At 39.5% G+C, this 12,797-nt stretch overlaps 8 protein-coding genes across 8 annotated transcripts; 2 read left to right on the forward strand and 6 right to left on the reverse strand.

Annotated features, from left to right (window-relative positions):
• Positions 1-37: 37 nt before the first annotated feature.
• APA1 (bifunctional AP-4-A phosphorylase/ADP sulfurylase) lies at positions 38-1,003 on the reverse strand (the record flags this gene model as incomplete). The annotated part of the gene is made up of 1 exon (XM_056225809.1): positions 38-1,003. The coding sequence occupies one exon, from the start codon at positions 1,001-1,003 to the stop codon at positions 38-40; it is 966 nt and encodes a 321-aa protein (XP_056080663.1).
• A 1,043-nt stretch (positions 1,004-2,046) lies between these two features.
• On the reverse strand, positions 2,047-2,970 carry SMKI03G0200 (uncharacterized protein; the record flags this gene model as incomplete). Its single annotated transcript, XM_056225820.1, has 1 exon — positions 2,047-2,970. The coding sequence occupies one exon, from the start codon at positions 2,968-2,970 to the stop codon at positions 2,047-2,049; it is 924 nt and encodes a 307-aa protein (XP_056080664.1).
• A 733-nt stretch (positions 2,971-3,703) lies between these two features.
• SMKI03G0210 (uncharacterized protein) lies at positions 3,704-3,958 on the forward strand (the record flags this gene model as incomplete). The annotated part of the gene is made up of 1 exon (XM_056225831.1): positions 3,704-3,958. The coding sequence occupies one exon, from the start codon at positions 3,704-3,706 to the stop codon at positions 3,956-3,958; it is 255 nt and encodes an 84-aa protein (XP_056080665.1).
• Positions 3,959-4,370: 412 nt separating this feature from the next.
• On the forward strand, positions 4,371-5,762 carry SPS22 (Sps22p; the record flags this gene model as incomplete). The annotated part of the gene is made up of 1 exon (XM_056225842.1): positions 4,371-5,762. The coding sequence occupies one exon, from the start codon at positions 4,371-4,373 to the stop codon at positions 5,760-5,762; it is 1,392 nt and encodes a 463-aa protein (XP_056080666.1).
• Positions 5,763-5,856: 94 nt separating this feature from the next.
• On the reverse strand, positions 5,857-6,633 carry POF1 (nicotinamide-nucleotide adenylyltransferase; the record flags this gene model as incomplete). Its single annotated transcript, XM_056225853.1, has 1 exon — positions 5,857-6,633. One exon carries the CDS (start codon positions 6,631-6,633, stop codon positions 5,857-5,859), a length of 777 nt encoding a protein of 258 aa, XP_056080667.1.
• A 190-nt stretch (positions 6,634-6,823) lies between these two features.
• Positions 6,824-9,106, reverse strand: EMC1 (Emc1p; the record flags this gene model as incomplete). The annotated part of the gene is made up of 1 exon (XM_056225864.1): positions 6,824-9,106. The coding sequence occupies one exon, from the start codon at positions 9,104-9,106 to the stop codon at positions 6,824-6,826; it is 2,283 nt and encodes a 760-aa protein (XP_056080668.1).
• Positions 9,107-9,317: 211 nt separating this feature from the next.
• Positions 9,318-10,568, reverse strand: MGR1 (Mgr1p; the record flags this gene model as incomplete). The annotated part of the gene is made up of 1 exon (XM_056225875.1): positions 9,318-10,568. One exon carries the CDS (start codon positions 10,566-10,568, stop codon positions 9,318-9,320), a length of 1,251 nt encoding a protein of 416 aa, XP_056080669.1.
• A 275-nt stretch (positions 10,569-10,843) lies between these two features.
• Positions 10,844-12,421, reverse strand: PDI1 (protein disulfide isomerase PDI1; the record flags this gene model as incomplete). Its single annotated transcript, XM_056225886.1, has 1 exon — positions 10,844-12,421. One exon carries the CDS (start codon positions 12,419-12,421, stop codon positions 10,844-10,846), a length of 1,578 nt encoding a protein of 525 aa, XP_056080670.1.
• Positions 12,422-12,797: the final 376 nt, after the last annotated feature.

Consider the following 12,797-nt stretch of genomic DNA (forward strand, 5'->3'; position numbering starts at 1 on the left):
ATATGTGTATACTTGTATACTTGTACTTGAGGGGAGCTCAGTAGTTGTACTCATTTGGTTTTTGACCAGAGGTGTTTGGGAAACCACATTCCAATAAGATATCGTTAATTAATTCAGGTTTTTCAGTAATCTCGGAGAAGACTTCATCGTTCTTGGTTAAGATCATACCACAATAACCAGTGGAGTTGAAACCTATTTTCATTTCATCAGAGAAAGCCTTGGAACGCGGAACAACACAGATCCATTCTTTGGTTAACATAAGATTGTAAGACTTCTTTAAATCTGGAGTTTCATTCAACCAGTCCTGGAAGAAGGTCAAAGCTCTTTGCAATATGGAGATGTAACACATAGCTAATAGGTCCTCATCTACAGTGTCTTCAGATTCCGGCATTGGCAAGACAAAATGAGCAAACGATACCTTAGCATCTTGCAATGGTTCAGTGTTGAAAGTTGGCAGGAAATGCTCTTTGCCACTGCATAGTTTATCTTGAAAGGTGACAAATTTTTGAGGCATTTGCAAAATTTGCAAATGTTTGTGATCTAGCGAAGAACCACTGGCTGGACCAGAATTGTAAAAGACCATGTGTCTCTTATCGGATTCTTCATCGTCCAAAGCACATAGCAATTTATAAGCAGTCAACAAATCGGCTGGAGTCAAGGCATCTGTTTGATGTTGGTATTCGTTAGTTACCAATAAAGTGTGCTCAGGAATCACAGGGAATTTGTTTAATAACAGTTTGTACGCTTTGTTATCGACACCACCAAATTCTGGGATAACAGTCAATTCCTCCTCAGCTTTGCCCAATGGATCTTCTCCTTCTGGAATTTGGCCACGTTCCGGCTTCTCGATCAGACTTGGCATGTGACTAATCAAGTAAGGCATACTGGTTTTAGGGTCCTTTGTTTTCTTAGTTTCCGTTTGGATAAACTTCAAGTTGCCATTCTCTAAGGCGCTCTTGTATTTATCACTAATCAAAGATGCAACGTCAGCAGGGGTACTCATTTCTAGTCTTTTTTTTCTGTTTGCGTGTGATCTATTCGAGTGGTTTGTAAAACGAACGTGTTTTCTCCTATGATATAATATAGACTAGAAATTCGTATTGTCAGTTTCTCCATTCTGACCTTGTATTGTATTTCTTGTGCGTGATGAAAAAAAAAATAGAAAAATGGAAAACTTAGAAAATATTCTAGAACGTTCCGACACAGGACAGTTAGAATAGGAATACATAATACACAGATAAAGAGCAACTTATGGCTCTGGTGTTTGTAGCTGATGATCCTCTGTAGCCAGAAGTTTGTTCTTACTGTAGGGTTTTGGGTCATCGTAAAAGTTGAGGCAACTTTGTGAACTATTCGCGATGCCGACACTGAAATAATAGAGTTCTTATTTCTGGCAATTGACTTGAAGTGGTTTTCCGACCTGCTGCTTGGAAGAGTAGTAACACATGATCCAGAGTCATTATAGTTTTTAAGCTGATGTACGACGAAATTGGAGTCGAGGAGAATATGCAAAGGAAGAAAAAGTATGGGAAATCTTGTCGACAGGGCAAAGTGCTCTCTTCCCTGGCAGCCTATTTTGTGGATAATTATAGTAATAGCACTTAGGTATGTAATCGCTAACATGGTCTTGTCTGAGAAAGAAAAAGACGTCTCTTGAAATCCTTTCTCAAGCTTGAAGGGATTAATGTCAGGTTATTACCATTTTTAATGCACACCTTTCTAAACAACACTATAAAATTGATTTGAACGCAATCGATTGTTCGGTGTGGTTTATTCTTTTTTTGTTTACTTCAGCATTAACATAACTATTGTTTTGAGGCTCTTTTGAATTCCTGGAGAAGAAACTTCTTAATAGAGTGAAAATAAATAAGAAACAACAAAACATATAAAACAACACAAATAAAAAAAAGAACTAATTTTTGCTAAAAGTACTGAAGATAAGAATGTCATATACATTTCCGTTTCATGCGCATACAATCAAAAACTTCTACACTTCTTTTTCCATACTTTTTCTATAGAAACTTGTAGAGGTGTTACCAACTGAGGTTAGCTTCTTTTAGAGAGCATTTTCTTCAACGAATTCCAGATAGATTTTTCTTCTGGTTCGTTCTCATCATGTAAGGGAATAAAGAAGTTAGGTTCCCCCTCAATGTTTATGCGAACGGGCTCTACGGCGGTTGCATATCTCTTATTGGGACATTGAAGCTCGTCTTCCGTCAGTTTGATCATATAAAACGCAAGAGGTTCGTCGTACGTGGGAGCGTCAACATGATAATACCTGGACCAAGCGCCACATTGATGTCCTCTCAGGCAAGCGCTACAGTATTGTCTCTGGGCGTTTGCCCAAACCATTTTTTTTGAATACCAAAGCTGTAGGACATCGGATGACTTTATCATTGGTGCCACCATAATACTGGATTGAGAAACAGTCTCGTTGATTCTTTCCAACCAGTTTCTCTTATTAAGTACCGCTTTAATCAGTCTAAAATCTATATTGTCTACATTAGCCTCTGTGTCATAGTCGACAATCGAGTACTCCGACACCCAATGATATGGCACTGAGACAGGAATTCTGTCTGGTGCGTCGTCTCCCTGGTCCTTCTCCTCTCTCCAAATGCATTCAGAGACGGGTGCCCATTCGGTTTCCCAATCGCCGCTGGTCACAACTTGGTACTGTTCCCAGTCGTAGTATGTTTCTTCTGAATCGTACATGATTGTTCTGCTCTTGACATTACCTGCGGCCACGCCACTGGATACATCAAGGAAGATAATGGAGCTGTTTACAATAGCAGGAGCGATGGATTCAGCGAATGTCTTCCAATGAAAGTTTTTTTTTGAAAACAAAGTATCAACACCATTGTGTGACTCGACTCCTGGTACTAAAAGCAGGGCGTCCAGATCAACTGTAGATGCTGCAGCGACTAAAGTCACAAGGACGGAAGATAAAAGTACACTATATTTACTAAACATTGCGAGACAATTTTAGAACTCTATTGTCTTGAAGATGCAACAACCTATCTTCTATTCAGACTATATTATAAGAAAGCCTACACTTAGACTTGATTGTAAATGGAAGAAATTTCGTTTAAAGGAGAAAAAGCAAGAAAAGGAACATGTGCATATATCCGGGTATCTTCGCTTCGGTGGGAAAATGCACTAACAGAAAGAAAGAGGGCCACCTGACGTATATGGCCATGCTGTTTCCCTGTCATCATCTATCAGGATGGGCGCTGCAAATTTTTCCCCAAGCTTCCCAGTCCTTCCTTGTAGCAATAACTTAGGGTCTTTCCCCCATATGAAATGAGAACAAAGGGGACAATAAGGGATTTGTCTTATACCATCCCTTTGCCTGATGTGCCCTTGCGCCAATGATCTTATCAGCAGGTGTAGTGTTTCTTGCCTTTGAGATTTGCATTGTCTCTATCGTAAAGGGAAGGTGGGACGAAACCCATTTTCCCTAAGGGGAAACGCAATATATCCTTTAGGGAAAGATAAGGGAAGCTGTTAGATTGAGGACGTGGATCAGTGATGAGATGCAGAGGAAGACTAGTCTAGGTAAGGTCTATATAAGAGAGCGCATCTCGCCCCACTTGACTTGCGAGTTTACTTGATGTTTCCTCACTTACTTTTTTTTCTTAATGCTAAGTACATAACAGCTAAAGCAAGTAAAGCTCCCGTTTAAATCTTATACTTCCGTTAAATAATGCAAATCAAGAACGTCGTCGCTGTTCTAGCCACAGTCACTGCTATTCAGGCCCAAGCTGGCATTGATCCAAATGCCACTGCTCCAAACGCCACGCAGCCAAATGTCACGCAACCAAATGTCACGCAGCCAAATACGACACTTCCTACCGCTTCGGTGACTACGACAGTCTCGATTGGTGACGCTGTTGTTAACTCCATGGCGGCCGGCGCTTTCGGAGCAGCAATTGCTGCTGGTGTTGCGTTCTTATTTTAAGAGCAATTTTTCTATTCATTTGTTCTTCCTTCTAATTTCATAACCGTTGTTCAAAATTGGGGAGCTTTTAACTTTCGTTTTATTAACTTTTTTTGTTCTTGAGATTTGAATATATTCCAGGAGTATCTATTTTCTTTATTGACTAATTATTAATATTTAATATTTAATTTATATACGCTGTATATATACACTATTATAATATGGCTTAACTGTTTTGTTATACCCTTTTTTTTCATTTCTTTTTTTTTATTGTTTGCATCAAAAAATGCGTCACTAATTCGAGAATTATAAAAATGTTTAGGAAGGTATATCTTTTGTGACAGTTAGTAGAAAAAGCTGTCCTATTGAAATCATATCACACCTGAGATACAAAAGAGTAAATCGAGAGTCTTTTCAACTACCTCAACGAATTATGAACCGTATTATTAGAAAAGGTCAACTGTTTGTGTCTATATTGGCGTCATTATTAGTGACACAGACGTTGGGTGCCGCTATAGATTTACCAAAAGGCCCACATAATGTAAAACCGTTCCATGGTGACCAGCCTGAACTTCAAAGAAGAGAAAATGAGCCCTTTTTTGAAATCGATGTCAAGAGTCTGAACGCAAACTCACCCATATCCGAGTTGTGCAAAAAAGATTTGCACGTCATAGATTCCTCACAAGAGCTTTTCCATTTGCAAAACCAGTGTGAATTCATATTGGGGTCCTTAAAAGTCACAAACTATGACTCTAACATCTTAGACTTGAACAGTTTGAGAGCAATTGGTGGCGACCTTATTATTCAGGATTCGCCTGAAATAATCAGAATTCAGGCTGCAAACTTGAATAAGGTCGAAGGGCTCTTCCAATTACAAGGACTAACATCTTTGGTTTCTATTGAAATTCCTACTTTGAAATTTTGTCAGTCGCTTGAGTGGAAAGTGGTTCCCATCTTGAACTATGTGGCCATGGATTCTCAGAATATCGAGATTATTAAGGATATTGTTATATCAGATACTTCGTTAGCAAACATCGAAAACTTTAATAAAGTTCAAGAAATTGACAATTTTAATATCAATAATAATAGGTTTTTAGAAACCATACATTCGAATGTTAAGACAATTAAGGGCCAATTCAGTGTTCATGCAAACGCCAAGGAACTGGAACTTGAGATGCCATACTTGAGAGAAGTAGAAAACATTACCATTAGGGACACATCTTTGGTCCACCTACCACAATTGACAAAAGTGAAGAGCTCTTTAGAATTCATTGAAAATTACTTTTACGAGTTGAACCTGAACAACTTGCAAAAAATTGGCGGGACGTTAGGGATTATTAACAACGTGAATTTGATGAAAATTGATCTGGAAAATGTAACAGACATACAAGGTGGCTTGATGATTACCGATAACGAATCCCTTGAACAAATCACTTTTTTGCCCAACTTGAAACAAATTGGCGGTGCAATTTTTTTTGAAGGTTCATTCAAAGATATCATGTTCGACAGTCTGAAATTAGTCAAAGGTAGTGCCTTCATTAAGAGCTCATCAAATGTTCTAGATTGCAATAAGTGGACAAACCCATTGAATGGAAGGTCAATCATTCGAGGTGGTAAATTCACTTGTATTTCTGGAAAGAAGGAAAATACTTTGAACGTGAAACAGGATGGCACGATTATAGAAAAAGCCTACAAAGATTTAACACAGGAGGGCGAAGACTCCAAGAGGAGAGCAATTTCAAAATTCACGAACTCAGCCACTACAAATGCACGATTGAATTTACTTCTTCTTGGTATAAGCTTTGTTGCCATGTTATTGCTTTGAAATTACTATATTAGTAAAACAGAAAGTTTTTTTTGTTTCAATATTATTTCTATCTACTTACATAAAAAGCCATTGAATATTTATCTTTCTTTTTTTAATCAAATATTGTCTTATTCTTAATCACATAATCATATATGCCCGGTGGTAACTCATCCCTTAAATTCTCCACTTGACCCATTTTCAGTTTGTTTCTAATCTCAGATGATGAAACATTTCTTAAGGAAGGATAATCATTTTGCATGACGTGAATTCTGGTCCCCCATTCTCTTGGTATAACTGGTTCGAATTTCCCCTCGAGGATATCACTGGCATATTTAAATTGTAATTCGACGTTGAGATGGCAATCGCCTCTGGCCAAACAATAAAGTTGAGATCCTGACATGAAGCCTTCCATTACATTGCTGATTTTTAATGGTTGATAATACTTTTCGTCAAAGATCCTAGCGATCGTATCAAACCCAACTAGATACCCTATATCCGTATTGTATCCTTTGGTAAATTGCTCACGTAAAACTATGTCTTTGTCGATGAATTTCGAGAAAACAGTTAGTCCGACAGATACCACAGAATGGGGGAGCTTCTCCTGGAGGTAATCAGCAAATAAGCACATCATTTCCAAACGGTGTGGAAAAGATGCCGGTTTGGGTAATTTATCTGCATTATTAACTGCTAAAAGCAATAGGACATGCGAATGAGTGTTCCTTAGTTTGAAGTTTTTAACGGTTTGCGATAATAGCTGGAAATGAGCCAGGTGCGGTGGATTGAATGAAGAGTCAAGGACAAATAACTTCGGGAATTCCAGGTGCTGAGGTCCTTTGATAATCTGGAATAACGAGTTACTTTTTCGAAATTGCTCGAAAGCTTTTTTCATGTTTGGATTGCCAGTGCTTGTGCCGCCTTCCATCCTCAGTATGGAAGGCATTGACTATGTTTTTATTTTCTAAAGAAGTAGATTATATAACCACGAATTTGAAGTCTTTCAAATAAAAAAGAAAAAAAGTAAAGTAAAAATAAAGAGCCTTAAAACGCGTATCTAATACATACGATGGTGTATATAATATCTATTTAATTAACCATTGTGATTTCAATGTCTTGTTTGAAACAGAAGGCCGAATAAAATATGTGATCACAAGCAGAACAAATACGGTAATGAGTAATTTCCCTTTCTCGAAGGCAGGACTCATTAAATCAAATTGACCAGAAGGTGTGATTCTTGTACAGAAAACATCGTGACCTAGATCACAAATGATACTTGTAGATTCCAAGTTTGTTGGAATGGATATCAATTTGGAATTAGATCCTGGTAATAAATTTCTGAAGTGAGTGATGACGAAATTATCGTTGATTGGTATAACTGGGGTGTATGGGGTGGCCAAGAACTCCTTCTTATCTTCATTAGTCATTTCCTCCGCCAGTTTACCTCTTGCATTCAACATGAGCTTGGGTATATATGTGATTTGGCCATCTTCTAATTCCATGAGAATCGCCTTTGTGGTAATATCATCCGTCGTTTTAGAAATGGACATTGTTTTGATAATTTTCGGGAAAATAAACTGTTTTGTCAAGAACTGAGGTTTGTTAGTATGACCAGTTAATGGATCATAATAGAAATCTTCTGATGAGTTAGACAAACGTTCATCTGGAGTTAAAGATTCGTATAATTCCACTACTACTAACTTTTGTTCTGGGACAGGTTCAGAACTGAAATAGGAATAAACAACCCAATATTCACCAAAAACGATGTCAGTTGGAAACCTGAAATCTGGAGAATCATTGTGTTCTTGAGTAATTAAAATTTCGCCCGTAATAGTATCAATTAGGTTGAAAGTGACTGTATGAAGTTCTTCATCAGCAACTAGATAAGCTGCAAGGTTTGGATACAGATATTTATAAAGAACTGATTTGTCACCCAAGGTAATACCAAGGGTATTCAAATTTGTTTCGTCTCTCCTGCCGTAAGCCATTACCTTTTCACTTGATTTCATAGCTCTTTGCCAAGTTTTTTCAATCATGTCATTCTCGATTAGATAGCCATAAATACCATTCTTATCATGTTCAGTGATAAATATCCGTGAGCCTGCGTAGTGATTGGAAGATACTAATGCATCTGTATCATTGCGGGGATCCAACGTAAACAGTAGATGATTTGCATTGTCAAACTTAATTAAGTATTGATATTGGTGTTCATTCAACCTGATAACAGAACCAACATTCTTCCTTACGGGCAAAGCAGATCTTAATTTGACAATTGGTAAGTTGTTGAGAAATTCAATTGTCAGATAATGTCCATCATGCGAAAAAACAACGAGCTCGTTATGGTTTTTATCCGTCCAGAAAATTCTGATACCTTGGTCAATATCCAATTGGAGTTTCCAAACAACTTGACCTTTATTGCTCATATCAAGACCGCCAATAAAGCCATCATGCGTCAAAACAATCAAGATTTTGGAGAATCCAAACTTCAGATCTGATGCGACAGTATCCTTAGAATCTAAAGCTAGAAGTCTGGTGAACACACGTCCTGGTGAAAAATGGTTTTCTTTCAATAGGCTCATGAAGCGTTTCCAATTGGTTGTCAATCTGAGCAGGTAAGCGTTCCAAAGTGAATCAGAATCAAGCTCTGCTATCATATCTTTATTCAATTCCACATCTTTAGAATCAAAAACATCCAATACAACATAGTCTACCACATTCGTTAGTGATTCGTCTCTTGTCCAGGCTGGTATCAATTCTGTTCCATTGATAGAGAACCCTATATATTGGGTGTCGTTTACGTTCAACACCAGAGCCAAAGGATCTTCATGCTGGAAATATTCCACTTTGTTAAACCCCTGAGGCAGTTCTAGTTTCCACTCGGCCAAACTTGATTCCCTGTTGAGGATGTGCAATTCATTATCATTGACGAATATTTGTTCATTTGGATATAAGGGCTGTGGCAAAATGGTCGTAGCCGGGGTGTTATTTACGCCTTCGTCTAGTAAGAACCAATCGTGCAAATTGAATTTCTGCCATTGTTGACTCGATGAGTTCACACAGACCACTGCGTTATGATCATTGCTATCGAGATGAATTTCATCAATAGTGAAGGGTAAAACGTTTCTGAAAAGAATTTGTCCCGAAGAAACGTTGAACGAAGAAACCAAGGAGGATGTCTCGGTAGGGTTCGATAAGATAAGAACCCGATTGTGGTCTCGAGAATCAGGGATAATCTTCTTCCAAGGACCCAGGTTAGCCAATTGCCAATCAGTGACAAATGCATCATCTGAAAAAACCGCTTTGACACAACTAGTGTTTAGGAAAAGTGAAATGAAGACGTACACCAAGCCCGTACACGTTATCTTCATTGCTGTGGAGAAAGGATTATGGCGTGGATGTGAATGTAGATATTGGTTATTAATAGAGTATATATACATATATACATATATACATATATACATATACTTGCATATATAATATTAAATCCTAGCCATATTTTCTTGGGTAGTCGTTTAAAAATCACGATTCACGAAGAAGAAATCGATATATGCATAGTACAACTAAGGAAGTAGTAAAAAGTTAATGCGTCTTTTCATTCGTGAGAGCATTGGGAGTGGGTCCTGGTGCCGAAGAGTCCGTAGTGCTGGGGATCTTAGTATGGGAGGGCATGGTAGTTGGTATAAATTTTATGCTTAACGAAGTTTCTAGGGCCAAAGTCATCCACGGATCATAGAGCGATTTTATTGTATCGATGTCAATTTCCTGTGGGGCATTAGTATCGTGGGGCAAAACAACACCTCTTGAGATCGTAGTGTTGGATCTCTCTTTCACAGGGGTGGCAATAGAATCTCTTGAGGATGCTAAGAAATGCAGTCTTTTTTCGACATTTTGTAGATGTAGTTTCTTGGATTCAGAAAGCTCTTCCATGCCAGCGGAAGACTGTGGATGATGGGATATGGAATTGATGAGCTCGATAGAGTTTTCTCTAATATTTCTTTTGTTTTGAAAAAACTCGAACATATCCAGGTGAAACTCCATGCGATTGAGGTACTCGTTGAAAGACATGGGCTTGTATTCCAAAGGCCCGAACCATTTGATGATGGGGTTTTGTGCCTCAACTTGCGCTCTGGCAAGAGCGACGCTTTGCTTGACTTCGGGAATGTTTGTGGAGAGTGGTGTACCGTTCATAGCGTCTTTGACTTTTATCTTGGTAGGGTCTATGCCTTCGTGGTAATACTTGACGATGTTGTTGAAGAACTTCTTATCACGCACGGATTTCATTTCGTCGTACCAAGGGTCATATTTGAGGAAATTCAAGCGAGTAAGTTCCAAGAGCGACTGCGAAAGTAAGAGTGAGCCAAACAATCCCCATATGAGTTTCCTCATGCTTATAAATCGAGACCGGCGAGGCATGATGGGGGGAGGGGCGAGTACGATGTCTCCATGGGTAGTGGAAAAGCGGTTTAAAGTGGGAAAGTCCGCGATATCCTTTTTAATTTTAGTCTTTCCATTAACAATCATTTCACTGGGTAGTTCACCAAAAGATAAATCTGAATGAGTTCCAGTGGGGATGCGACGCGGTGGCGGTAGCCTGTAGAGTCTTTTCAGTCTCCAGAGGGCAAACACCCCCACTGCAGATTGAATGGTGATTAGAGTGTAAAGCCCGGTTAGGTTATCGGGTGCGGGCACGAGTGGACCCCATAGTTTCAAGCCTAAGCTTGGCCTTATGTAGAATTTCTTGATATCATTATCATCTTTGTCGTTGTCCTCTTGTGGATGAGGACGGTCGGTGGAGCTGTTAGTACCTGATGGAGGGGTGAATACAGCCATCTTCGATTACAATAATTGAGGGAAAGAAGAGACAAAGAGAGTGAGGCAAAAGTTTTTTTGAGAGATAGGGCGAGTAGCATTGAATTAAGGATGATGATGCAATGCACTTATTATTCCTATTACGTGTTCAATTTTTCCATTTCCCTACGGCGTTCGTAGATTATGATGAATATAGTGATTATCTATTATTTAGTTTTCACTGCTGTCATCTCAATGTTGAAAAAACTTCTAAAATTTTTATATCTCTATTTAATGGAAGAATCTAGTTATATGAATCACAATTCGTCATGAATACCATCTTCTTCGTCGACCAATTCAGCGGCATCGGCATCGGCATCGGCATCCACGGCAGCCTTTTCTTGAGCATCCTCGTACAAAGCCTTACCGTCAATTTCGAAGTGACCGTTTTCCTTGATGAAGTCAAACAAGGAGTCCAAAGATCTTGAACCCTTGTACACAACGGATTCGGACTTCTTACCACCTGGGTACAAGACAATGGTTGGGTAGCCCTCGATTACGACACCTTTGACATCATTTTCAGTGTGGTCTAGTTTAGCAACCAAGACTTCGGATGTGGCGTTGGCGTAGGTATCAGCTAATTCTTGGTAACTTGGAGCCAATCTTTTGCAATGACCACACCATGGGGCGTAGTACAAAACAAGGACATCTTTCTTTGGGTCGTTAACAATTTCATCGTGGTTCTTACCAACCAATTGGAAGACAGAGGAATCTTGGTTTTCGAAAACCTCTTGGGACTTTACGATTGGTGCGGCATCGCCTTTCAAGAAGTCCTTGACCAAGGACTCAATAGCCTTGGACTCCAAGACGATCTTGTCGGTCAATTCGTCGAATGCCTCCTCAGAGAGTTGAGGCAAACCGTACTTCAAGTCTTCGGTCATGTCATGGATGGCAAATAGAGGGAATTGTTCCTTCATGTTCAAGTTGCCGGCGTGTCTGCCGAATTTCTTGGCATCGATGCTAACAAAGTTCATTAGACCTCTGTTTTTCTTAGCCAATTCGGTGAAGATAGGTCTGTATTCATCCAATTCTTCGTCGTCATTGTAAAACAAGTAGCCTAATGGCAAACCACTTTCAACGTATTGACCGAATACGGAACCGTCAATTTCACCAAAGTAAGGCAGGGCTTCTACTTGCAACCACTTTTCGAAAACATCTGTGTTAGCGATGTCCGCTTGCTTGCCGTTGTACACTACGGGTTCGTCCATGGCGGAAGGCAAGTAAATGGAAAGTTTGAAATCGTCGTCTGTGTTTCCAGCAGAGACGAAGTCATAGTCGTTGAAGTGCTTGTTGGCAATAGAGTAGAAAGTAGCGTTGAAGTCTGCGTCGATCTTACCAGATTGAACGATAACTGGAGTGACGAAAGTCTCGTTAGCAAGGAACGCAGACAGGTCTGCAACAACAGTGACTGCCGGTTGGCTTTGCTTAATCATGAACTGAACAATGGCTTCGGCAGTTCTAGGTCCCTCGTAATCAACTGAGTTGTTCACGTCGCTGTTCTTAAAGATCTTCAGGCTAGGGAACCCTGGGATGTTGTGTTCCATGCACAGATCCTGGTTTTCAGTACAGTCGATCTGAGCCAAAGTAATGTTCTTCTCAACCAAACTCTCCGCGGCTTTAACGTATTCAGGGGCCATATTCTTACAGTGCCCACACCATGGTGCAAAAAACTCTGCAAGAACCAGGTCGTGCGACTGGATGTACTCATTGAAAGTGTCGGTGGCTAGTTTGACGACGGCGGAGTCTTCAGGAGCCACGGCCTCTTGTTGCGCAGAAACAGAGGAGGCAAGTAGTAGGGAGGACCATGACAGGATGGTGCCAGCAGAAAACTTCATAACGGAATGGACGGATGTTTCTTTATCTATAGCTTAGAAGCTTTATAATTACCAACTGGATACCATGTATAGAGAAACGCTAAGTGAACGTACGTATATATATATTGGCTTTTCATTTTGTTGTGGTTGTAAAAGCACAGCATACAACAAAAGGCTACACGGTGGCAAATTGGGCTAGGAGGATGATAGGAAAAAGGGAAAAAAAAGAAGAAAGAAAAAGAGGCGCCGCCCGTCAGGGTAACAAGAAACCACGTGCAATCGAAGAAAAATCTAGGACACGTGTTCGAAAGCTTTGTCGCTCCGAAATAGACAAAAAAACGTAATGAAGATGAAAATGATAAATGAGAACAAAAGAGAAAACAAAAAAATTGACGTG

The sequence above is a fragment of the Saccharomyces mikatae genome, assembly GCF_947241705.1.
Source record: "Saccharomyces mikatae IFO 1815 strain IFO1815 genome assembly, chromosome: 3".
NCBI lineage: Eukaryota > Fungi > Ascomycota > Saccharomycetes > Saccharomycetales > Saccharomycetaceae > Saccharomyces > Saccharomyces mikatae.